Here is a 27842-nt window from a genome sequence, read left to right on the forward strand (position 1 = left end):
TGACACAAATATCTTTAGATTATGAGAAAACACAGAAAAAACACACACAGACTAGACAGAGAAAGTTCCTCTGATCCCAGATTCAAACAGAAGATACTCTCCTGGAGGTGAGAGTTTTTGTTACAACATTATGGGAATATTTGAAATTACTGGAGCAAAAATCTACTTGGATAAATTAAATACACATGCATGTACATTTCATGAAGGCCGCGGGACTTTCTGGATATTTTAGGTTTCATATTTGAGGCGCTCATTGACGTAGGAACGGCATCAAGTTGAATCCAAGCTGAGAACGACGATGTAAGAATGATCACGTGCTCAGAATATTCTCAGCGAATATCTCTCGTGCTATTTGCTGACAAATACATGAGGTTAAAGGTACAGTATGTTGTACCGATAGTTTTACTCAAAAACAGCACTCATGATAAATACAAGGTATCCAGCGATCCAGTCACTTCAGACTTGTAATACCGCTCTGAGCCACAAGGTGGTGAATTGAGTCAATGAGCAAAAGAAGCAGCAAGAACAAAAAGAAACAAAACCACCTGAATGCCGACAGACTCACTACCGCCCCCCAGTGTACACACTGCTGACGTCTCACACACTGCACCTTCACCACAAAGTCAACCTTGTGCAAACTTGAAGAACAATGTTGATCACGCTGAGTGTCAGTTTGAAATAAAAAATCTCTTAGATATGGAATTATGTTTCACACAGTTGAGACAATGAAGACTTTAATAGAGCAAAAGCAGACAGACTGAGGAAATAAATGCAATAAAACGGATCTGTCCTTCCATCTCGACACGTTTCAACAGCACTCATGCCGTGAACTGAATGTCTTTACAGGTCACGGCGCTGCTCATGCACTCAGACCCGACTTCCTTCAGTCCCAGGCTGTGGTCCATGATGTCTGTCAGGTGTGTATTGATCCTGGCTGCTGAGGTCTCAGACCCTCATCGGTCAACAGTTTGAAGCGTCTTGTGATTTTGAGCAGCTGTTCAGTGTTGGAAAGGAATCCCAGCAGGACAGGTCAGGACGAGATCAGATCCCCAGAAGGATTCCAGAGAACAGAGAGTCTGGAAGGACGCTGATGGCGGAGCCGGTGGCATTATCCACAAACACAGACACATATTCCCCAACCTGCAACACACACGCACGCACACACACATTCAGTACCAAGAAAGCGAAAAGTCCAGTTGGTCGGTGAAGGTCTGCGTGAGACAGGAAGATCAGGTCTCTTAAAGCAGCTCCTACCTGCAGGTAAAGTGTTCCTGTCAGTAAGATGCTGAATGTTCCTCCAGCTGCTGCCACACCCATAACGGACTCCACAGACCTGACACACACACACACACACACACACACACCACACACACACACACACACACACACACACACACACACACACACACACACACACACACACACACACACACTACACACACACACACACACACACAAACACAGACAAGATCTATTACAGAAATAAAAATAATCACCTAAGTAAAACAATTTCTCATTTAAAGCCGACAATCAGGTATTTTCAGCCTGTAAGTTATACTACTGGAAAGTTTATTTCCATTTTAAGTGGCGCCCGGTTGAGAACAAACATGCGTTTGTGTGACGATGCTGCCAGATTTTCTCTGTTGATACAAACCAGCTTTCCTTTGCTTACTTGACCTTTGTTTTAGCTTCTGAAACTGAAAACCAGGGATCTCGGAACGGGATTTGTTTGTTTGGGCTGGAGTTTCTACAAAGCCCAGCTAAAGTTTCATTTAGAGTATCAGCTGATGGAGAGACAGGCTGTGAAGTTCATCCCAAGAAAAAAAAAAACCCAGAAAGCTGCTTACAGTGTTTTAGAGCCCTGAACAATCAGAGTATGGCAGACATGGTAGAAGTAAGTCCTCTGGTCTCTGTAGCCTGTAACTGTCAATACCTGTTAGATTTAATAGTGATGAACTAACCACAGTGTACATTTTGTTTTCTACTAGTCCTTCATAAAAATACAACTTTAAACATGAAAGAAGGCACGCTGGGAACTGTCTGATGTTTACCTTTAGTGTGTTTAATAGAGTCTAAATCCAGTTTACACACTCTGAGCTGGCGTAAGATACTCACAGGTTACTCTGGCAGAGCGACTCGATGCAGATGGCTGCTCTCACACTGTCTCGGAGTCGGACCTGCACTCTGTCCCCAGACTCTGTCAAACAAACACAAAGATTTCAAGACAAGATTTCAGTACAGGAGTTCAGGCAGCTTCTCCCCACTTTAGTGGACCTATGTTATTATTCTGAAATACTACTGATCAGAAATTACAGATTTTTCTTCTAAATTCGTAAGAAATGTAGAAAACTGTAGTTCAGGGTGGGGATTAGGATGAGATTAGATGACTGTAAAAGCTTTTTAATGGCATCCAGTAGGAATTTGAGCCTATTTTGTTGAACAGTGTTGAAGTTCCTCATTAATAAATAAATCAACGAGAGCCATATAAAGGGTTAAAGATCAGCGTGTTCCTCCTCAGAGATGATTTATTGTGCTGATAAACGGGATTAGAGAGTAGCTGTGTGGGAGAAGCTGAGCAGACAGACCGATCAGCAGGCTGGCGGTGAGCTGGTAGAAGCCGGACACGGGCGCCGTGTATCGGCCCGTGCTGCTGTTGAAGCTGTGACCCCTCTGGAGGCTCCGCTCAGAGTCTGAGGGCTGCGGGGGTCAAAGGTCAAACACACGAAGGACAGATATCTCGTGTTAATATCAGATTAATTTATGAACACCTCAAAATAAACCACACAGTCCAGACTGCCCCATTTAGAAACAGTGATTCAGGACGAAAACGCTCGTGTGTGGTTTGTGCACGCTCCTCCTCACCTTGCTGAACGGCTGCAGCTCCAGCAGACTGCGGCGAGGGATGCTGACGGCCTGCAGGAGGCGACTGAGGAAGGAGGTGGAGACGCGAGGAGGGTGGTCGCACTGCAGGCACACGCCGCCCGCCATGTCTGAGGCAGAGGAAGCAAAAAAAAAAAAAATCAAAACCAGATTTTCAGCTCCCCTGTTATGGATATAACTGATTGAAAGTGTTATGATCTGCAGGAATACGTGCACGAAAGAGTAAAATCAGTCACAAAGAGAGAAGCAAGTAATAGTTTAGAAAAAAACCTCACTGTTATAAAGACATAAAGCTCACAGCTGAAACAGTTCCCTGGTTCAAGTGAACTAAAGTTGAATTCAGGAGCTCTGCTGTTGGACGTTTGACTGTTGGAATGTAAAAGCCGCCTCAAGTTTCCAGGATGAAACCATCGTACCCTCCCTCGTGAGCGTCTGAATGTTTGTGTGACTTTCTGTGAACCGATCAGGCTTCATCCAGGGAACCGAGGGCGGCAGAGAACAACACTGGCGACTTTCATGCAGGAAGCTCCTGGAAGCTCCATGTCTTCACTTTAAACTGTTTCTTTCATGTGAGCAGAAAACAGCTGCTCATTTGAAAATTCAATTACAGTTTGTTTGTTTGTTTTTTGCACCACTGATTTTGACAAATTAGTACTTATTGTAGGGAAAAAAAATCAACCAAAAAATTAAAATCTCACATCAAGGCCGACTTAAAGGTCATTTTGCGGAACTGGATCAGACTGAGAAACTATAAGAAGAAAAGCAGACATCTTGAAAATAAATATTGGAGATTTACTCAGTATTTTTAGTGCTACATGACACTTTTTGTCTTCACACACCATCCTGTCTCCTGGAGGTGTGTGTGTTGTCAGTCAGACTGTAATGCTTTTGTCTGTGGATTAATAGTGTAGCATTTTCCATGATTTCATTTGATGTACGAAGTTAAAACTGCAGTTTTAACTTGTGCTTCGCTCATCAACAACAGACTTAACAATTTAACAAACTAACGCAGTTCAGAAACAGCCTCGTCATCTACTGGCGGTTTAGAAGCAGACAGGAGGAGACCTGAGACGACACAGCCAGCACACTGCAAATAAACAGTCAAAGAGCTTCTCATAAATCCAATTATTCCCATTTTCTTGAGCAAGTGTGAACGCATCCTCAGACAGAAACAGACATAAACACCGATGATGGACTTCAAAGATAATAGAAACCACAGAGCGGGGGCAATCGAGAGCTGTAAAACAATTCAGATTTATTCATTATGTATTCATTTTTATTAAGTTAAAGCTTTCTGCGAGCTTTAAAAAAAAGTTTGTAAAATGGTTCTTCATGTCTTTTCCTGACAGGTGGATTACTCACCGATCTGACAACATCCCAGCTAATAATTATATCAACACGACTGAAGGGAGAAACCCACACAAGGAGGCAGAGCGCTGGAGAAAAACTACCAACATGCATGAATAACACACACACACACACACACACACACACACACACACACACACACACACACACACTCGTGGAAAGTAACAAAGACACACCATCAGTCAGCAGGAATGTCAGGAATCCCGCAGCTGAGCCAAGTCACATCCACGCTCCACAAAATTACCCCTATTAAGGACTCAGACAGCATGCCTCCACACACACACACACACACACACACACACACACACACACACACACACACACACACACACACACACACACACACACACACACGCACTGCACAGAATTTATATAAACTACACAGAGAAAAAACACAGTGAAAGTGAAAAAGTGAAGTCGGTCAGACAGCATGAAAGCAGCGACTGAGCTCTATGTGTTGTTGTTGTTGTTGTTGTTGTTGTTGTTGTTGTTGTAGTTGTTGTCGTCGCCGTTGTTGTTGTTGACGTGTAAACATGCCTAATGAACCCGGACAGCCTGTCTACAGCTCCCTCTCCAGTGACCGGTTCTCACCTCTGAGCTTGAGCTGCAGCTCCTGGATCAGCCCCTGCTGTTGGGGCAAGAGGGGGGCAGGGGGCCCCGGGGGCCCCTGGGGGCCAGGAGGGCCTGGAGGGCCCGGCAGACCGTGCTGCAATGGTACAACACAACAGCTTACAGTTATTCCATAGTCCTGACTGAGATTGATCTTTGTGTCCATGGTCTGATCGGACCTGTTCTCGTAGAAAAATTACTTAGAAAAAAACCTCAACTAAGATCTTCCTTCATGTGACAGATTCTCAAGCGAAAAAGAATCATTTTTCACTTTTCTCTTTTCCTGTTGTGTAAAAAGGGCTTAAGCGACTTCACTTTCCAACTATTTTTCTTTACTTTGGAATAGAGTGGACATATTTGTCCCAGTGTGTGCTCAGCACTGCCCCCTTCAGCCAGAGCTACCAAATGCCCCACTTCATGATTTTATTACCATTTAATTCAAATCAGGAACACTAAAGTCTAAGAATTCTAAAAACTAAGTTATAGTGATAAACGTTAATGTCTACATCAATAGAGAAAGTAAAAAGACTGACGTGAATTCAACCATAAGTCTAAAGTTTTAATGAAGTTCAGCTGATTCACGAACTGTATCTCTGCATTATTTCACCAAATTCAATGATCTTGATGATAAAACTAATCAAATGATTGGAATCATTCAGAAATTTAGTTTGTCCAATGAGTATGGACAGATGGTTGATAGACTGATGGATGGATGGATGGTTGGATGGATGGATGATCCAGTTTCTCACATCATTTACCAAATGTGAAAGGAAAAGGTTTCATCGCCCTCTTCACGGGGGTCCCAGAACATTTAGTACATTTCTAGCTCTCTGGTCCACATCATAATATGTCCAGAAACACAGCATCTGCTGGTCATTTTGTTACATTCCATTGTAAATCTGAATGAGACATCTCTGAGTTGGTGTGGTGATGAACTCCAGCGGTTGTCTGAGTGGTGGGAAGCTAAGGTGCAGTTTGAGGGAGTTTCGGGTGGAGGTGTGTCTGACCTTGGAGCTTCTGCGGGTCCCTTTGCTCCGGCGGTTGTCCCCTTTGTTAGAGTTTCTCCTGAAGATGAGCCAGGAGCTGAGAGGAGACACTCTGGAAAGGTCAGAGGACGGCGGGTCCTGCAGGAACACACACGATGCCCGGCTGCTATTTACTCAGGTTATGATTGTTAAGAAACATTTAGGACTCAGTTCTTAGATCCAATGATCCGACGATGAAGCTAGGAGCGCTGTACAGGTTGCTGTTTTTTTGACAGATAAACCCACAAGGCCTCACTGTGGATGGAGGCTTCATCATGCTGTCAGTCGGTCTAGATAAGGGAACAGTATGAAGTGATAGTCTCAGGCCTCTTTGCATGTTCTTCCTGGGCGTGTGTGTTTTCTCCCACAGTCCACAAACCTTCACACTGGCTGAATGCAGCTCAGTCGTGAAACATTGTCTTTTGTCCATTCCAAACTGAATCCAGCGTCCTGCCGCCATGTTGGATAAAGCTGCATGGAAGACGGATGGAAACATATTTTCCATGTGTCCGGAGTGTTTGGAAATACGTCCAGAAAAAGACACATCAACATGGAGTTTCTGGAGGTTGGGAATGAGGTGGAAATTTCTTGCGGCATCAGAATGAGCGAATGGAGAATCAGGAAGAACCGACCTTTAACCACTGCAGTGGAAACGAAGACTGTGACGTTCCTAAAGGTAGGGTCAAATCTCGCAGTGAAAACCTAGTATTGAGGCGACAGTGAACTGATTTTCATTTTCACACCTGAAGTGTAAAGGAGAAAATAAAAACCCCTTGGAAATGTGACATACAGCATGTGGACTCAGTCCTCCACCTGCTGGAAACTGTTTAAAGTGCAGGCAGGTGTTTTTGCAAGTTCTGCATCAACTCAGTTGTCATTTTCTCATCCACTGCCAATGCCAATTTAAAGTAATTGCACTAATCGCTGCACTCATGGGCATGTTGGGCCCACACTCGGGTGTGGTTGGGTGCATCCGTGGCACATTGCCATCTTCCAGCAACACAAAACCATTGTGTGAGAGACTCCATGAGTCATGACTCCCAGTCCAGATTCTCCTGGACTCGGTCGCTTTACAGTCGACAGTCAATAACAATCCAACTCGGTCGTCTGTCCACACGACTGTCTGTGTTCTGTCATTGTTAATATCTGTAGCGTATTGTTCTCTGCATGCTTTCATCACATAAACAGACAACAGCGCCAACTCGTGGCTTGACATGATAACTGCATTGTTTTAAAAACGTAAACAAGAAACTTTTCTGAAACGAAGTGAAGCATTTTCACTCAAAACGTGAGCTCTATTCATTTCTACCTTCTTTTCTACTGATGGTAAATCTGCCCTCACGTTCTCACCCGGTCCAGGTGTGATCGGCTCCTAAAAGATAATGAGACATATTCTGCTCTAGGTGGTTTATTCAACGCCACACCCAAAACTCCCATGTGCTCATTTCATTTACACCTGGATGAGCTTCCATTGAGAGAGCAAAACTACACCGGGCCTTACAGAAGAAACAGATGTCTCTGAGTATACGATTCAAATTTGTTGATGCCTTTTAAAATGTGTTTATAGCTGAACAACTGGTGTAGATGAGTCTCAAATCCTCAGACTGCAGTTGCTCCACTTCCTCAGTAAGACAATAGATGGACACATTTGTCTTTTCCTAAATTAACAATGAAAAACTGTCTGTTGGAAAATGAAATCTTTGACTTTTCGGTTAAGAGGAAGAACATAACAAGAGTTGAAGAAAGCGATCAACAGAACTCATTCTTCTCCATTCTCACCAGAATCTCTGTGCTGATGGATTCGTCCTCGTCCATCATCTCCCGACTCTCTTCACTGTCCACATCGTCCACATTGGCTGCATCCATCACCATCACCATCGTCATCATCACCATGAACCCCAGCAGGACGGGGAGCAGCGGCAGCCCGCCTGTCCCGCCGGGAGAGCTCCGTCTCCAGGGAGACGGGGCCGGCATTGCTGGGTGTGCTGGAGGTGGAACCGGAGGACGAAGATTTCCAGGTCTTTGCAGACCCTAGGGAGTTCCCATGATGCACCTCTGTGGGTCAGCTCCTCTTGATCAGATAATATCTTCTGAGTGTGTGTTTTCTGTCCTCTCTGTCTTGTCTTGTGTCTCCTCTGTCTCCCTTCACTTCATTTTCCACTGAGTCAAAGCTTCTGTCACATAAATAACGTGGAGGCTCCCAGTCAGCTTCTGAGGAAACTTTTCCTCAGTGGGTGGTTCACCGCCTCCCCCTCCACCTCCCCCTCCTCGTCCTCCTCCTACTACCACTACTACTACTTTTTTCCAGGTCTGGATCTCCTGCCAGTTTTCTCCCTGGCTCGGGCGGCAGATGAGTGACAGCGAGCGGCGGTTCCTCCGGCGAGCTGATCCTCCTCCCTGATCCTCCTCACTCTGCTCGCTCTGCTCTGCTCAGAATGCTTTTTATCTGCTGGCCCGGTCCGACTCCTCCTCTGCTCCACCAGCTCCTCCCACACCTCCCTCCCTCTCCCTATCTCTCCATCCATCTCAGGCTGTCACTCCATCTGTCTGCAGTCTTTCCCTCGGTGTCTCCCCAGCGTCCGTCTGTCTCCCCCGTCCTCTTTCAGATCTTGTCTTCCAATCGTTCGTCTTTCTTTGCCTCCAGACTTTGTTTTTGTCCTCCTCCTTCTCCTCCTCCTCCTCCTCCTCCTCCTCCTCGTCCTCCTCCTCTCTGGCAGGGCCCTTCTTTCTGCTGCTCTAACAAATGCTTGAAAGACATTTCATGACAATTACTAGTTACTTCTTCAGAGTACTGAATACTGAAGTTGTTTTATCAGTAAAAGGAAAAAATAATTAGTTATAACAAAATGCATTTATTTGTATTATGTAGCGTTTCTTGTTACTTTAGCTGAGCGGTCAGTGCTGCGAGGATTCATGCAAGTTGCATCAGTGGGAGGAAGATGCTCTATAATCTGGACATTAGCTGGAGTTACATCAGTTAGTTGGAGGAAGATGTTGTATAATCTGGATGTTAGCTGTCGTTACGTCAGCCAGTTATGCGAATATGCTCTCATCTGGACATTAGCTGTAGGTACATCAGTCAGTGGGAGGAAGAAGCTCTATAATCTGGATGTTGACATGGCGTGTTTACTATGTGATCCCAAACAAAAACATGGCTGATGCCGCCGTGTCTCCTGCAGTTAATCTGTGAAGCTCGTTTGTTGTCCATTGACGTTTTGAACGGCGGGCAGGAGTCGGTACGGGCATCGTAACAGTTCACAGATCCTGACCTCTGTGGCCTGGGAACTCCCTGCTAAAGCTGCAGTTCAGTCAACAGCTAGGAGGAAACGTTCACTCGATGCATCTTAATGAGAAGAGCAAAGCAGTAAGAGCAGCAATCGAGGAGGATTTGAACACGTCACCCTGTCCTCAGCTCCACTGTGGCTTCCAGTTCAATTCACATCCATTTCAAAATTCTGCTGCTGGCTTTCAGATCACTTCACTGCCTCGCTCCCTTTTACATTTCAGAGCTTCTAAACAGATATAAACCCTCCAGACCCCTAGCTCATCAGACAGAGCTCTGCTGGTCTCCCACAGAGCTCACACGGTGACGACGGGCGACAGAGTTATGGCAGTAAAGGCTCCGAGATGATGGAACTGTCCGCCACCAGAGCTCAGACTCACTGGGCTCTGACTACCTTCAAAATAAAGCTTAAGACCTTTTTCTGTTGAACAGCATTTTCTTAGTGGTGTTACTCAAACCTGTTTCTATTAAACCAAAAACCAATATGGAACCAATAACCAGTGAACACGGGTTGAAAGGAAGAGGACACCTTGGATGAGACACCAGAAGATCACAAGGAACCAACAAGCTTCCATACTCTCTGTGCAGGACGTGTTCAAAGTAACCTGACCATCGATAACTGTCACCTGCAGCGAGGTTTCAAGCAAACAAGCAATAGAATAGAAGTGGGGTCAGTACAGCAGCGGCGAGCGTCGGCCGAGGCGTCTCGCCGGCAGGATCGGAGGTGCAGTTGAGCGGCGGATGTGTGGAGGCGCTGACACGCCCTCCTCCTCGCAGATAAGCTGGGTGTGGACGTCACACGCAGAATGATGAAAGTCGGCCTGGCTGTTGGCGTGTGTGATGAAACGGCGACAACCGTTTCCTGTGAATCTGACCGGCACTGATACACACACACACACACACACACACACACACACACGCATGCACACACTCGCCTGCCTTATTACATCACTCGTCTTTCATCATGTGGGCCCGAAGAGGAAAACACTGAGTGAACAAACAAACTTTGAGGAGGGCTGGATTCCTGACATTCCTCCAGGAAGAGGCAGCAGCTCCTCTCAGGTCCGACTGTCTGCTGCTCGAGGCGGATCAGGATCAGGACTGATCAGCTGGTTTGGAAGGAGCTCCTCGGTCTGATCAGCTGTCCATGGAGCTGATGGACGTCACAGCTCCGCTACAGAAATCAGCCTCATTCTGTGTTTCAGTGAAACTTTAGACGCTTTAAGGTTACAAAAAGGTAAAAGTGCTGATTTAACCATTTTTTTAATGAAATTGAAAAAAAAAAATGCATAATTAAAAATTACTTTTCAATTATGTGAAACTTTTTTTGTTCATACAGAGCAATTTGGTTTCTGCACAAACAACAACTAATGGTATTTAAAAAAATAATTCATAATAATAATAATAATTCGTTTTATTGTTATTTCTATATTTATTCATTAAATATCATATATGATCACAATCTATCTTAAAGACTGTATGATTTTGGTCAAAGTTATACAATCACATGTATTTGGCATGTTGATTCCAATGAACAGGGACAATGCGGATTAGTGCAGCTATAATCAATTATTCATCTACAGGGTGCATTTAACCTCGGAAAACCTTTCTGTTTGAAAAGATCAATAAAACAAGGCTTTTGTTTTCGCTTTATTATAGGTGCTTATCATTCATGATAAGGAATCAGTTGTAACTCATGAAATGTGAGGAGTAAATAGTATTAAAATGTTTTCATTTTACTGGCTCTGTTGACATTTATATTAAAAAATGAAAACATGAATCCATGTCATATACTATCAATATATCAATCAATAAATATTCTGGTTTATTTATTCTCTAGTACACTGTACAAAATCCTGCACACTGGAACCGGAAGAGAACTCAACTCTCTTGATGTGGAACTGGAAGTGAAGCAGAATCTGGACACGTTTCCTGCAGCGCCTCCTGCTGGAGACAAACACAAACTAGTCCCAAGTTCAAATCCTGGTTCAATTTTCATGATTTAAAAGGTTTTGTTTTCAGATTGCAGTTTTGACGAATTGAGATTATTACTTCAGGTCTTTAGTAAGTAAAAGATGAGTTATTCATTTTTTTAAGACTTTGACTTTTTAAAGTCATTTCAAACCTTCTTGGATGGTTCTAGAGCAGTTATTGTTTGTGTTTCCTCCCACAGTCCTAAAACATGCACGTGAGGCTGTTAGCAGCTGTTTTCAGCAGACCTGGGAGCAGCCGTGAGTCTGCCGTCTCTGATTCGACGGTCAGTACCTGGCTAAGCTCCTCTTCGCTGGAGGAGGAGCGTCCTGCTGCTCCTGAACCCAGTCCCTCTGACAGCAGCCAATAGAAACATGGTCCTGCATTCAGGCCAGCTGCCGTGGCGTGAATCAGCTGCGTCACGCAAGCCGGAGCTGTCAGAGACGGCCTGCTTGGTCACTGCTGTCTCTCTCCTCGACTGGCTCCTTTCATGAACCGGTGTTACGCTGAGTTCTGCATGACTGGGAAATGTGTGTCCCTTTAAATCCTGAACAATGACCCTGATCTGAAAACTGGAGGGAGCTGCAGGTGAGACAGGTGAGGCAGCTCTAAGTCATGTTAAGAGGATCAGTCCACACACACACACACACACACACACACACACACACACACACACACACACACACACACACACACACACACACACACACACACACACACAGCGTAAGCTGAGCTTTGCATGTTGAGGATCGCTTCAGTCCGTTTGTGTCCGATGTTCAGAATAAATGCGTGATGGGAGGAAGCAGCAACCCGAGAAGAATGAATCCACCAACCACGGCTGACCTCTGAACCCGAGAGACACAGCAACACGGTAATGTGTGTGAGTGTGTGCGTGTGTGTGTGTGTGTTTGCCTCATCCAGTTGAGTCTGGCTGTTCAGGCCAGTTTATTCCGGGCAGCTGAAGCAGGAGAACCAGCAACCTCTCAGAAGGTTTGAAGCCCTCCCGTCTGACTCCAACGGGGTCAGCAGCTCAGCTCAGGTCAAAGGTCAGCCAGTTAACTCATTTGTGTCGGCTGCTTCGTTCAATATGCCAACATGAGCCTCTGATGCTCTTCAGGGTGTGTTTTCATGCATCTTGCATGTCTGCTTTTTTGAAGACTTTCTGTATAATTTCCACAATAAATTTGTCGTAAAATTAAAAAGTGATTAAATTACAGAAATGCTACATAATAAACTAAACTAAATGACAGTGTCTTGTTTTGTTCTTCACCTGCCTTCACCTTCGTCTCAGCCTGTGACTGGGCTCTGGGGTAAAACACGGAGAATAGAACTGGGTTCACCACTGTGGCATGACCTTTGACCCCAGCTGCTCCCCACTGTTCACAGGATGGTCAGGATCAAATAGGAATGAGTTCAGTTGAATGCAAAGAAATTGTATGGTGATGATGATAATAATAATGATAATAATAATAATAATAGTAATAATAATAATAATATAATACTCAGTTCCCCTCAATAAAGTCTTGTCTTGTCTAAATAAGTATTTTTAAATCAGGACATCAGCAGAGAAACAAAGGTTTGTACGTGTTTTACTTAAGATTGTTCCAGTGGATTTAGAAAGTCAGTTTGAACCTCAGTAATTCATATTCGATTCAATTCGTTTTTAGATCAAGTACTTATGTTTTTCACATCAGACGGTCAATACACTGAATTATTTTACACTTCTTCTTCTTCTTCTTCTGGAGTTTTAGTGGAATTAAGTTGTTTCCTAGTTGAAAATACAGCAAAAAACTGCTCAGAGGATCAGAGGTGTGTGTTCACTACATACATGTGTGTGTGTGTGTGTTTGTGTGTGTGTGTGTGTGTGTGTGGGTGTGTGTGTGTGTGTGTGCGTACGTGCAGGCGTCATGGACGAACTGGATCCGTCTCCTCTGCGGCGTTTTGTCATCGCCAAGCGTTCGATCACCGGCATCTTCGACCAGCTGCTGGACTTTGTGAAGGACGGCTCGGCCTTCGTGGACGGTGAAGCTGCACACCGTGACTCTGCTTCATCCGTATCCTGAAACAAACCTGCTCAGCAGACACGTATCTGACTGGACTCTAAATTCAGGCTCTGAAAAGTCAAATCATCCGTGTGAGACAGAAAACTCTAACCCTGGTTTATTGGTCACTTCTTTTAAATAGAATATGTGTGAATCTGTTGCATATTGATTGTTATCATTTGCAACATGACAGTCATACAACTATGCAGGTTAAAACAAGTCTGACACTGAAATAACTTCATTGAAAGCAACATAAAATATGTTTTTCAAGTAACAGATGACATGATATTTCTGGGGTTACCGTCTGAAACTGTGTGTTTATATATTTGGATGAGTCTCTCCTGCCGGTCTGGTCTGGTCTTTTTGCCGTTGGCAGCAGAGGTCAGAGCAGCAGCTCTGATGGTCTCCTGACCAGCTGCATTTCTCTGTCCTGTGTGGCGTCAGAGGCCTGGCGCAGCGCCGAGCTGGGCCCGGTGGCCGTGGAGGAGCAGAGTCTGGAGCTGCAGAGCTGCGCCACCAAGCTGTGCACCATCAGGGACGTCCTGGCCCGCAGACACATGAAGGTGGCGTTCTTTGGCAGGTGGGAGGAGCTGCCGCAGGGTTCGCTTCATGATGAGAACATTTTTCTTATATTTGTCATTTGATTCAGCATTTTTGACAAGTTAAGCTCAGAATCAGTCGTTTCTCTGTATTTACTCATTCAGATTATTCTGGAATGTGGCGTCAATAACATGACTGATGAGCTGAGTTACTGTCAGTATGAGAGTAGTGGAGGAATCTCCTATTTTTAGCAGCTTTTTTAATACAGTAACCTTAAAACCAACAGTATTTAGACATTTGAGAGCAAAGCAGGATCAATAAAATGTCAAATAGACAAAACTGTGTTGATTAATAAGGTGAAACTACACTGTGGTCATTGTGACCTTTCACATTTTTCACATTTATTGATTTTCAGTCCCTGTTGCTTCAGAAGTTCTGAGCTGTCTTTGTCAACCTGCACGAAAATGTTGCTTCACTGCAACAGAAACAGTTAAATCAATGATTTCACAAACAGCTATTAGATGTAAGACTGTGAAAACGTCCTGGAAAAGAGGTCAATAGAGGATAAAAACACACGTAACGCTGTGTCTTCAGCTCTGATTCCGGCTGCAGCTCAGTGAGGAGATAAAAACTGACACTATTTATTTTCTGATGAATTCTTCTTTGGAAATGAACCAACTGCCGGCTCAGATAAGTTTATCTGACGCTTCCAGCTTCAGCTGAAAATCATCTGCAGAACCAACTGTCAAAACGAGACAAAACAAAAGAAAAATGACGATTAAAGTCATGTAAGTTAAAAAAACAGACTGAACCAAGAACTGTAAGCAGTGACTGATCACAGCTGCATGACGTTCTTACAGGACTCCCTCAGCTCAGCAGGATTCTTCCTGTTTCCTCTTTCAACGCCTCCCTGAGCTCACGTCACGTGATCTCAGCAGGATTCAGGTCCAACTTACACCAGAATTCCCGTTTTCATTGTTTAAAGCCGTCCGTCAGCAGATCCTGAAGAAACCTCCATGTTCAGGCTCGTTGTTCTGCTGAATGATGTAACTTCCTCTGGGCTTCACAGTGTTCACACATCGCACAACACAGGCAGCCAAACTCATGATGGTTCCTCCACCTTACTGTTGATGGAGCTCATTTCTCCAAGTCCTCTCAATATATTTTGTCCAAAATGTGGACTCGAAGTCGGTCGATGTGTTGTTGTTTTTTTTTTTTCAGAAAAACACTGAGCAGGCATCACAGTCATGCCCGGACTGGTTGTAGTTTATTTACCAGAAAAGCTCCTAACCTCAACGCTGGACTGCAGGAGACGTAAAGCGATCAGTCTTTAAATGAGCTGAGACACGCTGACTTGTCCTCCTGTTCCTGTCGCCAATCAGGACAAGTAACGGCAAGAGCACGGTGATCAACGCCATGCTGAGAGACCGGGTGCTGCCCAGCGGCATCGGTCACACCACCAACTGCTTCCTGAGGGTGGAGGGGACGGACGGGGACGAGGCCTACCTCACCACCGAGGCGTCCAACGAGAGGAGGGGCGTGACCGTAAGACGCAGTTTGTTAAAAAGACAAGTGATTGTTGAGTGTGTGAAGGAGGGAAGTGTGACCTTTGTGCTGTGGCGGTCCTCAGTCGGTGAACCAGCTGGCTCACGCGCTTCACATGGACCACATGCTGGACCCCGGCAGTCTGGTCAAAGTGTTCTGGCCCAAGAGCCGCTGCGCTCTGCTGAGGGACGACCTGGTCCTCATGGACAGGTAGCAGTCACAACAACAAAAAAATACCCGTTTCCTAAATTATGGACTGACCTTTGACCTCTGCTGCAGCCCTGGGACCGACGTGACTCTGGAGCTGGACAGCTGGATCGATAAGTTCTGTCTGGACGCAGACGTCTTCGTTCTGGTGGGAAACGCCGAGTCCACCCTGATGAACACGGTGAGGACGCCGCCTCCTTCCCCTCCTGCCTCTGGAGCCGCACTGACACGCCGCTCTGCTCGCAGGAGAAGCTTTTCTTCCACAAAGTCAGCGAGAGGATCTCCAAGCCGAACATCTTCATCCTCCACAACAGGTGGGACGCTTCAGTGACCGAGCCCGAGTACATCGAGGAGGTTTGTGGAAGCGTCCGCTCATTTCACCTGCCGGCTGTCAGAGAAACTTCTGCTCATCAGTTACAGCTCAAGAAAAGGCTGAAATTACTGTATATACAAATTCATGTCAATGAAATCAGAGATATAAACATTATTTGAAGGTAGAGGTAACATAAAGGAGCCTGAATGAACCGTCCTGATGTGCGCCCCCTGCTGTCCAGGTGAGGAAGCAGCACCTGGACCGCTGCGTCAGCTTCCTGGCCGAGGAGCTGAAGGTGGTCCGTCTGGACGAGGCCCCGGGGAGGATCTTCTTCATTTCGGCTAAAGAAGTGCTGAGTTCCAGGATGCAGCAGGCGCAGGGCATGCCAGAGACAGGTGAGACAGGTGAGACCGGGGGGAGGAGCCTCATCTAATGTCACATTTCACTCAACAGAGCCAGGCTTCACTCAGTCCCGATATTCCTGGAAATGTAAAGATGGTGAAAACACAAAACTTCTCTGAAAGACGAAGGTGGAGGGGCACGATGACGACCCGGATTACCATCAACGCACCATCAAAGCTGGGAAGATAAACAGACTCGGTTCAACCAGCATAAGCACAAGAAACAAGAAGTGGCAATTCACACGCTTCCAGGAGGCAGAAATATAAACACCTCCACAGAAACCAGATGACAACAACAGAGGGAGATCTGAAGAGAGAGAGAAGAGTGCTGACGTGAAAAACACCCTGGACTAAAAACTAAAACCAGAATATCATGAAATGAAATCAGCAAACATGAAAACTAAGCAGTCTTCCAAAGGAACAATTCCCTGACTGACTGTAACGCTCTCCTCTTGCCATCCTGCAGGTGGCGCTCTGGCTGAGGGCTTCCAGGAGAGGCTGAGAGAGTTCCAGAGGTTCGAGAGGACATTCGAGGTACAAACACAAGACGGACTGAACCAGCTGAGAATAACGCAGGAGGAACTCGGCTGCCTTCTCAAGACGTGGTCGTTGTTTTTCAGTAGCTCTGCTTCGGCCCTCCAGGAATTCATCTCTCAGTCTGCGGTGAAGACCAAGTTTGAGCAGCACACGGTGAGAGCCTGGCAGATCACCGAGGCCATCAAAGCTGTGATGGACGCCATCAACATCTCCTCGGCCGACAGGAAGTGAGCAAAGCAGACTCCTCCTCTTCCTCCTCCTCCATGTTTCCTGGCTGACCTCTTCCCCTCCATGGGAGTGTGAGACCCTGTGTGACCTCTGACCTTTGACAGGATCTGCTGCCTGGAGGAGCGGGAGGAGCAGAGGGACCGGCTGGACTTCGTTCGGGGACAGATTAACCGTCTCAGCGACAGCGTCAAGGAGCGGATCAAAACTCTGACCGACGACGTGGCGGCCAAGGTAGAGAACCCCTCCTGAGAGCTGACTGACCCTGACAGGCAGGATGAAGGACTGACCTCCCAGCCCTGCTGCGTCTGGAGGCTGACTGGAGGCTGACTGGGAGCATCGGCCCAATTTCAGCTGGATACGAGCAACACGGTCCAAAACTGTTGGGACAAAAGCATTTTCATCACTGTGCTCTTTCAGGTCCACTGCCTCTCTGTGATGGTCCTCAAAACAGAACACAGAGCTGCCAGCTCTGAGATTCGCTTTCCGTCACAGTGATGAGCTTGTATTCTCAATAATTTTGCATACCATCAATGCATTTTGCAGAGATTTTGCATCTGGTTTCATGTATCCTCTGCCAAGTTCTGATCAGAATCTTCTCCACTCGGTATGATCGGCTGCAGTAAAACTGAAAATATTGTTCTTTCATGACATATTAACTCAAACAGACCTAAATAACATGTCTGAGGCAGGATTTGACAAACTTCAGCTGAACCTCCCACCAGACTGACAGTAACAAGTTCTTCTGAGTACCGAGTAACTCCTTCTCTTCGGAGTTCACTCACTCACTGAGGGATTTTTGTGTGGCCAGGTGGCCACAGCTCTGTCTGATCAGATCCGCTCTCTTCCCGTCCTGGTGGAGGAGTTCAGAGCCGACTTCAACCCAACGCAGGAGACTCTGCAGCTGTACAAGGCGGTGAGTCCCGCTGGAGAGGAAACACTCAGCAGCATGCCAACATGACGTGTTTGCAGGAGAAAGGGTAGAAAGAATGAGTGTGTCCTGAAGTAGAATATGTCTTGTGATGTGTTCAGAAGCTGCTGCAGCATGTGGAGGAGCGACTGGTGGGCTGTTTGGCTCATCGCTGCTCTAACCGCATCCTCAGAGACATTAAAGACGCCCAGAGTCACATGATAGGTAACAACACCACTCATGGTGAATAAGTGCTGCTGCTCAGCGGGAGTCTGAAGCCGCCGTCCTTCCCCTGCAGACAGCGTCCGTCCCCTGCTGTCTCTGTCCGTCCAGGAGACGCTCTCATCTCCCTCCGCCTCCTTCGAACTGACCTACGACCTGGGCCTCGCCGCCCTCTGTGAGGACTTCAGAGAGAACATCAGCTTCCAGTTCTCTCTGGGGTGGACCGCCCTCGTTACGCGCTTCATCGGAGTCGCCGGTGCCAAGCGAGCGCTGACCGGGTCCGACCCCCGACTGCAGGTCAGTGACCGCAGTTTAAAAGCTAAACAAAGGACCTCAGATCACCAAGACTCATTTGGGCTCTGCAGGAAGGGGCCACCCTGAAGGACGAGATGCTGGTCTCCGTAGCGACAGGCCTGGTCTCAGTCACATCCCGGGCGTCCATGACAGTACTGGTGGTTGGAGGAGTGGTACGTTTCACACGTTGATATTTCACCTTTAGAGCCTCAGAGTCCCTGTCAGGAAATGAAGCTCTAAGAGTTTTCAGATAAATGTTCCGTATGAAACCATCCCGTCTCGTCGTCCTTCCTGTGTGTGGTCTCCCTGCAGGTGTGGCGTTCGGTGGGCTGGCGTATCATCGCCCTGTCCTTCTCTCTGTACGGCCTCCTCTACCTGTACGAGAAGCTCACCTGGACAGACGCCAGCAAGGAGCGCGCGCTGAAGCGACAGTTCGTAGAGCACGCCACCCACCGCCTGAGAGCCGTCATCCCCGTCACCAGCTCCGCCTGCAGCCAGCAGGTGTACAAGTAAGCCCCGCCCCCTCTGCCAGGTGTAAAAGCAAGCCCCGCCCCTCTAGTAGTCCTGCACAAGTAAGCAAGGAAGAAGCAACGTTGTTTGGAGAAAACAGGGAAGTCAGTTTGGACGTGAAACCTTCTGTTCCACCTCCAGAGCAGAACCAGTGACGCAGTGGTCCCTGGATTATTTTAGGAACCTGAAAGTCTGACAGATTGTTTATGTACTGTGTAAATAATCTGTCTGATATGTGTGTGTGTGTGTGTTTGAGGGAGCTGTCGTCGACCTTCAGCCGTCTGACTCAGAGAGTGGACCTGAGCGATGCTGAGCTGGAGGGGAACATCCGGCAGCTCAGCTTCAGGATCCAGAGACTGGAGAACATCCAGAGGAGGTCCAAGGCCTTCAGGTAGCAGCAGCCACACCAGACTATAAAAACAACCCTTCCGGGAAGTCCTGGTGATAGAAACCTGAGGGCCAGTGTGTGTGTTTTCTTCAGGAACAGAGCCACGGAGCTGGAGACTCAGCTGGAGGTCTTTTCTGTTCAGTACCTGCAGGGAAACTAAGAAAAACAATTTGCTGCAGCTTCATTCAGTCCAGTGTGAGTGGTTTGTATGAACTGCAGACTCTCCGTCTCTCAGCCCAAACAGAAGAATCGAATCACCCAGAAGCTACTGACCGCCGCCTGGATCCCGTCTGAGCCGGTTTCATTCATATAATCATCTCTCAGTACGATAAGGTGTAGAAAATATCCAGTATGGACTGAAAACTTCTATTGAATGGAAATAAATCATATATTCCATATTCAGAACTAAGTCTAACCCGTAAGGACCCAGTTCAACCTGTCAAGATCCAGTTGACCCCTTCAGGACCCAGGTTGACCCGTCGATTGCTGAACCTCTCATTAAACCAGACTCATCCATCTGGATTCTGTTCTTCTTTGAAGTAGAAGGCTCGTCTACACTCTTGACTGAATGAACCATCATGATGTTAGGAGGCTTACTGACAACGCCTCCAGTCCATTCCAGACAATCACATTCACAAATGAGACGGTCTGGATACACGGACTGATCTCCAGCACAGGCGTTTGGACTTTCAGAGGAATTTGGAGAAGAAACATTCAAACTACACACAGAGAAGTCCCAAAGTCATCTTTTATGTTTTTCTGCTCATAATCTACACAAACATGCAGAGACTCTTCAATACTTCTTTAGTTTCATTGTCTGTTTAATATTTTTAATTTTAAGGGAGGATTGAATGTAAAATGTTCATCATAGGAAGGTAAAGTGAAGACTGTCAGTGTCCAGGAAGCTTCTGGAGTACTGCGGGAGGCCACCAGAGGTCAGTGTGTCCCATACAGATACATGACAGCAGGTGAGCGCCCCCTGCAGGCCACAGGTAGGACGGTCTGGTGCCAATATTTAGAAAAAAGTGACTACTGGTAAATTTTTTATCAAACTATATATTACTGAAAACACTTGGGCCAATGATACAGAAGAAGTGATGCCTTTTTAAACTATGAAACAAATCAAACTACATGCTCCTCTCCATTCTCTGCTTCTCTTTAATGATTTCTGGTCATTTTTTTTTTTTTTTTTTTGTTTAATTCAAATGATGACTGTATGGTCATACTCCATAATCTACATTTCAAACACTATGGCACTCTCTCAATACTGTCTCCACATTGCACAGAGTCCAATAACTCCTTTCAAAAGATGTAAAAGCAGTTGAATTAATTTTCAAATTATAATCACTAAACCAACTCAGTGTTGCGCATTGAATTTTGATTTATTTTGTCTCATTCAGAAGAACTGTCTCTGAAAAGTGCTATATAATTAAAATGTGCTCACATATTCTGCTGGTAGAAAACACCACAGTACAGGTTTCTTCTGTTTAATGAGTGATTATTGTCTGTACAGTCCTTTACATGAGCGACACTCGGAATAGTAACAGAAATAGACATGAAGAAAAACATGAGAATCATTCAAATATTTTCTCAATAAGCTCCCGATGTGTTTCAGGTCATCTGTTCTCTTTAAATGTGATCAAACCATTTTGAAAACTGCCAAAAGTCGGTGGTCTCCACTCTTTAACACAAAGAAACTGAATGACACAAATGTTGTTTGTTAAGTATATGTATGTTCTTTCAAATAGTGATTTTATTTAAAGACTGTTATTGACAATACAATTAAAGTGAGTAACAATTTAGCTTATCCTGTTTCAAAAGTTGTTGGATTGAGAATTTCTGCGCCACACCGCAGTCTTGTAGTACCACAGTGTACCACAAGGTGGAACAAAGAGTCACTATGAGCAAAACTAATCTGAGGAAAAAGGTGCAGAAGCTTATGGAACTGCAAAAGAACACAAGAAAAGATGAAGTTTGACAAACGACTGAGATCAAATGAGGTATAATGACTCTGCTGCTAACAGAGCACAGAAACATGTTTATTCATTTTTAGTCTCCATTGAAGTTATTTTAGTCATTTTTAACTTTTTGTTGTTAGCTTTTTAAGCTACTTTAGACATTCACTGGCAATTTTATCAGTTATTTTTTCAATTAAACCCATTTTGTTCTCAACTTTTGGGACGTTTGTCTGGTTGTCCCTGCTCTTGTATCTTTTGTGAGTCATTTTGAACGGTTTTATCTAATCCATGCTTCAGGGAGTCAGTTCAGAGGAGCTGAAGAGCGTCATGTGGCTCCAGAGCCTGCATATCCTGACGGAGGAGATCCTCAGAAAAACTACAGGAACCAGGTGAAGTGTACAGAACAATAACAGAGCCGAACACCGTGTCTGCTGCCTCATGTGGCAGCGTAAGGAACTGCAGCGCATCCCCACCATAAATGGGATGAGCTGTTTTGTGCTTTCCTGTAGTTTGCGGCATAATCATGATTTCATACTTTAAAACCAGGTTATATTCATTGTGTTATTGTATATTATTTACAGTTTTCTTTTCGGATCAACTTTTTACAGAGATTGTAGAACATGCAACTAAAGAAACCGGTGGCAATACATTCAGGGTTCAGACCACTTCCTGCTCAGGTTTCAAAATAAAAGCAGGCAGGGCCCATTGAGCTACTGCAGAGAGTTTTAACTACAAAATGAAACGTTACATTCAGAAGTAATCGAAGTTCTCGTGCAAAAAGCTCCTTGTGTTGCATCCAGCTCTAAAGGAAGAAGTACACAGTTTTAAAGGGACGGATGCAAACAAACCCTCCATCATTTACATAGAAAAACAAGTTTTTCTGCTTCCCTCAGGTTTTATCAAAACATTTTAAATTCATGTAAAGTAAATTCAGACCCTTGCTTAGAATATGTGAGCAGTGCAGTACTGATCTCTGGAGCTGGATTATCGACAGCTGTTATCGTTAATGTGATAAGGATTTATGGATTAATCGCACCATTAACCAACTATTGGTGCACTTAAGCCCATGAAGCCCCCCCACCCCCCGTCATCCCCTAACATTCAGATATATTATAAAAGCTACAGGCTTTACAGCTCTACGGTCTGCGAGCCAGCTGCACGTTCTCCCTGCAGACAGCAGACTGCAGAATGGCTTCGTACCTTTTATTAAAACTTCCTCAGACTGACGAGAGACGGACGAGATGGATCGGTGTGGAGAAAGACGATTTGAAACTCCCTCAGCGTTTTAAAGCCGCTCCACTGTCACGGTTTTGGGACTGTGGAATTAGCGCTGCTTGCATAATTCTCTACTGATTTACACCAAGTGAAAACACACAGCCTGGGTGTCCGTTACCGTGACAACGGTGCTCGGAGTCACTGATGGCGGGACTTTTTGAAAACGACTCGCAAGGTGGAACTTCGCGCTCTCTGTGGAAAACACAACTTCTCAAAAGCTCTTCTCTGCATGTGCTTGTGGTCTCATGGCAAAAACAACCAACCTGACATCAGTTACGTCGACTTCAATGTTTCGAAATGCAAAACTTTTCTGAAACTTTTTAATTTGAGACACGGTCACGTAGACGAGAGCTGGAATACGCAGGATGGATGTTCTGGACTGGACGGCTGTAAGCTCGAATCTGAGCCGTCTTGTGGTTGGACGAGCTGTAAGGAAACAGAAAACGGACTCCTCCTGTTTCACAACGTCAACATTTACATCTGATGCACCGTATTTGTATTTCTGACTGTATTTTGGTCATGTGAAGTCATATCCTGGTTTTCGAAGCCCCAGCCTGGTTTTTAGATTGATGGTGTAAATAGTAAATATGCTGAAATGGAATCCATGATGTAGGAAGCCAACAAACAGAGCCCCAGACACTCTGGAACCAGGATACTCCAGCACTCATTTCAACAAATCATGCAGTTTTACTGCACAGCAGCCGTCCTCCGTCCTGACCTCTGACCTCCGCCTGTCACTTTCACGACTGCTTGACAAATCGTCTCCCTCAATATCAAAACACCAACATGTCAACGGGCCCAAGCGGCTTTAACTGGCTCGTTCATCTTGACGCTCAAATCACAGCTGTGTTTCACAAGATGAGAACAAGCTCAATGTGGATTTAAAATTCCGGACTTTAAACATCAGAACATCAAATGGAGAGTTTCCTTCAGATTCATCAACTATCGTTTGTTGTGTAAAAAGTCTGAAATGCGTGGTAGCATAGAAACAAATACCGACGACATTCCAGCTTCATGCTAGCGCCAGGTTTACCGCTGTGTGCTTGTCATGACGGGGTTTACAGAGATGGAGCAGAACTGCTGTTGACATAAGCTTCACTTGTGCTTTTTCAGTGGTGAGATGTTTTTGCCAAGACTCGTGTCGCTGTAGCTCGCAGAGCGAGTGGAAAAAAAAACACTTTGAGGACAGCGAAGTGATGAAAAATCAAAGCAGAAGCAGCATTTCTGGGACGTGGACCTGCAGCGGTGACCGTAATGCTGCTGAGTAACTGACACCGCAGACAGAAAGACGGGCTCAACGCTTTAGTGTCACGTTTCACACTTTGTTGCTTTGAGGGCTGATTTGAAAGCGTTCAGACCCTGGAAGGAGCAGCAGATCGGATGCAGCGATTATAAAGAGAGTTCTTACAGGAAGCTAAAGGGTTGTGCTGTTATATTGCGAAAAAGGTTTTTTTGTTTGTTTGTTTTCCTGCGATCTGCAGCCGTCTCTTTGGTTTCACACCCATCTGTAACCGGCGGCCTCCCGGGGCTCGGCTCTCACACGTCGCACATGTCGAAGGCCCTCATCAGCAGGTCCAGGTCTCCCGTGTTGGCGGCCTGGAACAGCTCGGGCCGGTCCATCAGGGAGATGGCGATCCGCAGGGCCGTCCAGATGCTGGCTGACATCTGCTGGTGGCTGCAGCGCTGCGAGCGCCTCTGCTGGTTCAGAGCTGTCAGGAAGTTACTGACCGCCTCCCTGCAGGAACAGGACCACATCAGAACCCCGAGACCACACAGCCCGTCCCAACTGTGTGTGAGTGTGTGTGTGTGAGTGTGAGTGTGTTACCTGTGAGCTCCCAGGTTGATGCAGCTGATCCCCAGGTTGTATCTGGAGCGGATGAATCCGGGCTGCAGCTCTAGGGCGCGGGTGTAGGCCTCCACTGCCTCCTCGCTGCGGTTCCCGTTGGCCAGCGTGGCTCCCAGGCGGTTCCACAGCAGGTAGTCCTGAAGGGGGGCGGACAGGAAGTCCAGCACCGTCCGGGAAAACCAGGCGAAAGGCAGTCGAGAGTGAATGAGTGTGCGTCTGTGTGTGTGTGTGTGTGTGTGTGTGTGTGTGTGTTACCTGCGGCCTCACAGACAGCGCTGCGCTGAAGGCCTCCACCGCCTTGTTGAAGTCTGAGCTCAGATTGAAGAGGACTCCCAGGCCGGTCTGCAGGTCCGGATCCACGCAGTCCAGATTCAACAGCGCCGCCTCCTGGAAGAGCTGCAGCACGTCCTGCAGCTCGGCCCTGCACACACGCACACACACACAACACACACACACACACACAACACACACACACAAGTGCGCAAACACACAAATTTGGTTACAACACTGATGCTCTTTTTTTTTTGGCTTAGATCAACTCAAACCCAATGAACCTCAACTCCCAGAATGCATTGCTGCAAGTGCGATAAGCAGGATGCTCTGAAGTTTCATCTGCAATTCGTCACAGCAGCAAAAATATTTAAAAAAAAAGTTATAAATGATTCACTTTCACTTCATCTCTCAGTAAAGCTGTGAGTGCAGCAGCAGGAGCATGGAGGCGAGTGTGAAATCAAAAAGTTCAAAAAAAGTTCAAAGTTCAAAGTGTGTTTTGACCCCAGGAACTAAAACAAAGTGTGGACGGTGAACTTTCGCGTTTTAAAGTTAAAGCGATCCGTCATGTGCAGGCGGACGAGCACCTGGCCGGCGTGCTGGGGCGGGGGCCGCGGCGCGGCGTGGCCGGGGAGCCCTGCAGGCTCCTGCCGCTCTGCGCCAGGTGTCGGTACCGCGGGTTGTGGCTGATCCAGCGGCGCAGGGCGTCGCACGCCTCCCGCTGCATGCCGCTGTTGGTGAAGCTGACGGCGAGCGCCATGAGGGCCGGCAGGTTGCTGGGTCGCAGCTCCAGACACCTGCAGCGAGGAGAGACATTCATGGTGGATCATCCATCCGACCATCTCAACGTCTAATTCCTGCCGTGCTGCATGTGATCCAGGGGTTTATTCAGACAAGCTCAAAGCAGGTTTTCTTCCGTTTGTTCTGACTCGCTGATGTTTATCAGCTCTTTCCTCTGGGTGGACGGAGACACGTCAGCCGGAAATGACTCGGATCTTAGAATCGACTCTGTGGAAGAAGAGTAGGAGCGAAAAAACCCTCCAACATTTTTACTTTGCTTTAGAGTGAGGTTTTTCCTTTTTGTTTCACACAAGTTTGTTTATATTTGTATATTAATTAATATTTCTCCAGTAACTAGATAAGGCAGTTTACAAGCTGAATGGATTTGTTTTTCAACTTAACTTTTTAATATTTCCTATGTTATTGTGTAATAACGTATTATTTCATGCCCCATCATTTTTTTTAAGAATTGTTTTAACAGAAAAATAAGTAGGGTATTGAGAAGGGTATTAAATACATAATTTCCTCAGTTACTTTTCTAGAACAACTATTTTATTATTTTTTTTAAAGAATTAAAAACAAAACTGCTTTGAAAAAATTTTTCAGCAGCAGTGGATAAAAAAAGAAATTAAAGTTAGCAAACATAAGTTTATCACTAAAAACAGTGACTCAAGAGTTAAAGAGGAACTTCAGAGTTGTAAAAAAAAGTAGTTTCTAGAGCATTTTATTTAATGTTGAGTAAATTAAAAGGTGAATATATTTCACTTCTATTCTGCTTTTCCACCACTTGAACGAAGCGTTGCAGTTTTACCAGATTCACACACCAACTGAGATGATCAATCAATCTATTGGGAGAAATTGAGTCGTACGAAACACTTGCAAGGTGTTCAGCCCATCTACTGCGAGCAGTGAGGGGTTCAGTGTCTTGCCCAAGGACACTTCAGCATATGGACGGGGATGGAGAATCAAACCAGCAACATCCTGATTGCAAGATGGCCGCTCTCCAACCGAGCCTCAGCTGCTCGAAATACAGCACGTTGATTCACTGTGGACCTGAAGGTCCGCCGCCCTGCAGCTCAGGATGCGTCTGACCGGTGAACCTGGACGACTGACCTCTGCAGCGACGCGATGGCCGCCTGCTCGTTCTCATTCTCGGCCTGAGTCGTCCCCAGGATCTGCCACGCCTGAAATCAGGAGAGGAAGCGTGTTAAGGCCCGAGGGTGGCGCCGGCGGAGCTTCAGACGGCGCTCCAGGCCGTCACCTCGGAGTCCTGCGGGTCCTGCAGGATGGCGGCCTCCAGCAGCAGCACGGCGGCGTTCAGGTCTCCCTCTCTCGCCTTCTCCTGGCCCTCGGCGAAGGCGTTGGGCCACTCTCTGTACGGGTTGTTGGCGCTGAAGAAGTAACTCTGCCAGGGAGAGACAGACTTCATCACCACAACAGAAAACGCTCCTCGATCTGAGGCGCACCAACCTCTAGTTATTATTGACTATCTGGTCATTTCCCATCATGCACTGCTGCGGTGACCAGACAGGAGTCTGCGTCAGCTCCTGATTGAGTCTGGACCATCGATCCGGGTCCAGACAGTGCGTGTTAGTCAGCCGGACCGCAGGCACAGAGCCGCATTGATCGCCGCGCTGCGGCTTGTTAAACTGATCAATGAGGCCGGAGCGAGCGCCGCAGCATCCATCAGTAATACAAACACAATCAGTCACAGCGAGCTCAGGCCGGGATCACACGCACTTTGAACTCCGTGTGTGTGTGTGTGTGTGTGTGTGTTCAGTGAACTGAGAGGCTGGAATCCTCCTCAGTTTGGGAAGATTCAGTTTTAATCAAAACTAAAGAAGCAGATCCTTAAAGGAGAGAAGTGAGAAGAATCTGCTCCACATGCTGGATAACGGGTCCACAGAGCGGCGGCTTCACCTCCGTCGCCGCGGTGATGTAACACCTGAGCGGAGGAGAGATTAGAGCTGGATTACTGCTGCTCAGCTCCTCTCAGGCCAACGGATTAAAGCCACAGATTACTGCTCACTAACATCCATCACAGTCATAATCTGTTATTATTAATAACGCCGCCTTTTACCAGACAGGAGGGAAATTAAATATGCAAAAGTTGAGGCCGACTGAGAAGAAGGAAGTTTGAAGAAGGTTTTCTGAGCCTGATCTGTCCAGACGAACATCTCCTCCTATGGTTCTGGGTGTTTTCCCGCCTTGCTCTGCAGTCTGCTGCCGGGCGGAGGTGGGAGTTGCACCTCTCACCTTCTCAGCCGGGGAGACGGTTCGGGGGGCCGGCCGCTGCTCGTCAGACTCCTCCAGCCAGTTCCTCCGGGCCAGCTCCTCCCACTCCGCCTGCATCTTATCCCAGAACTCTGTGTCTGACTGCAGCAACAAACATCACACACACGGTTCAAAAGTCACAGTATCACTTTTAATTTGAAAAGATCAC

General features: G+C 46.4%; 3 protein-coding genes across 5 annotated transcripts in view; 1 reads left to right on the plus strand and 2 right to left on the minus strand.

Annotated features, from left to right (window-relative positions):
* LOC115405948 (erythroferrone) lies at window positions 1-8283 on the minus strand. Its single transcript, XM_030115761.1, has 8 exons — window positions 7662-8283; window positions 5865-5981; window positions 4840-4954; window positions 2863-2990; window positions 2586-2697; window positions 2116-2197; window positions 1255-1333; window positions 1-1140 (listed from the first exon to the last, which is right to left on the minus strand). The coding sequence occupies exons 1-8, from the start codon at window positions 7854-7856 to the stop codon at window positions 1042-1044; spliced, it is 927 nt and encodes a 308-aa protein (XP_029971621.1). The 5' UTR covers window positions 7857-8283; the 3' UTR covers window positions 1-1041.
* A 3568-nt stretch (window positions 8284-11851) lies between these two features.
* Window positions 11852-19744, plus strand: mfn1a (mitofusin 1a). The gene is made up of 18 exons (XM_030115759.1): window positions 11852-12007; window positions 13039-13158; window positions 13623-13758; window positions 15101-15263; window positions 15349-15473; window positions 15543-15651; window positions 15717-15824; window positions 16025-16187; window positions 16651-16718; window positions 16827-16948; window positions 17054-17180; window positions 17758-17862; window positions 17979-18081; window positions 18155-18375; window positions 18444-18545; window positions 18685-18881; window positions 19139-19273; window positions 19364-19744. Exons 2-18 carry the CDS (start codon window positions 13044-13046, stop codon window positions 19428-19430), a joined length of 2166 nt encoding a protein of 721 aa, XP_029971619.1. The 5' UTR covers window positions 11852-12007; window positions 13039-13043; the 3' UTR covers window positions 19431-19744.
* Window positions 19745-22313: 2569 nt separating this feature from the next.
* Window positions 22314-27842, minus strand: part of pex5lb (peroxisomal biogenesis factor 5-like b) — a 40513-nt gene continuing 34984 nt past the window's right edge. For all 3 annotated transcript variants that reach the window (XM_030115385.1, XM_030115384.1, XM_030115386.1), the window contains 7 exons: window positions 27656-27775; window positions 26661-26804; window positions 26513-26583; window positions 25207-25416; window positions 24605-24770; window positions 24329-24486; window positions 22314-24238 (listed from right to left, as the gene is read on the minus strand). In XM_030115385.1, the coding sequence (XP_029971245.1) occupies window positions 24040-24238; window positions 24329-24486; window positions 24605-24770; window positions 25207-25416; window positions 26513-26583; window positions 26661-26804; window positions 27656-27775 (1068 nt within the window). In that variant the 3' untranslated portion in view covers window positions 22314-24039. The remainder of the gene's footprint in view (window positions 24239-24328; window positions 24487-24604; window positions 24771-25206; window positions 25417-26512; window positions 26584-26660; window positions 26805-27655; window positions 27776-27842) is intronic.

Source organism: Salarias fasciatus, chromosome 18 (genome assembly GCF_902148845.1).
Source record: "Salarias fasciatus chromosome 18, fSalaFa1.1, whole genome shotgun sequence".
Lineage (NCBI taxonomy): Eukaryota > Metazoa > Chordata > Actinopteri > Blenniiformes > Blenniidae > Salarias > Salarias fasciatus.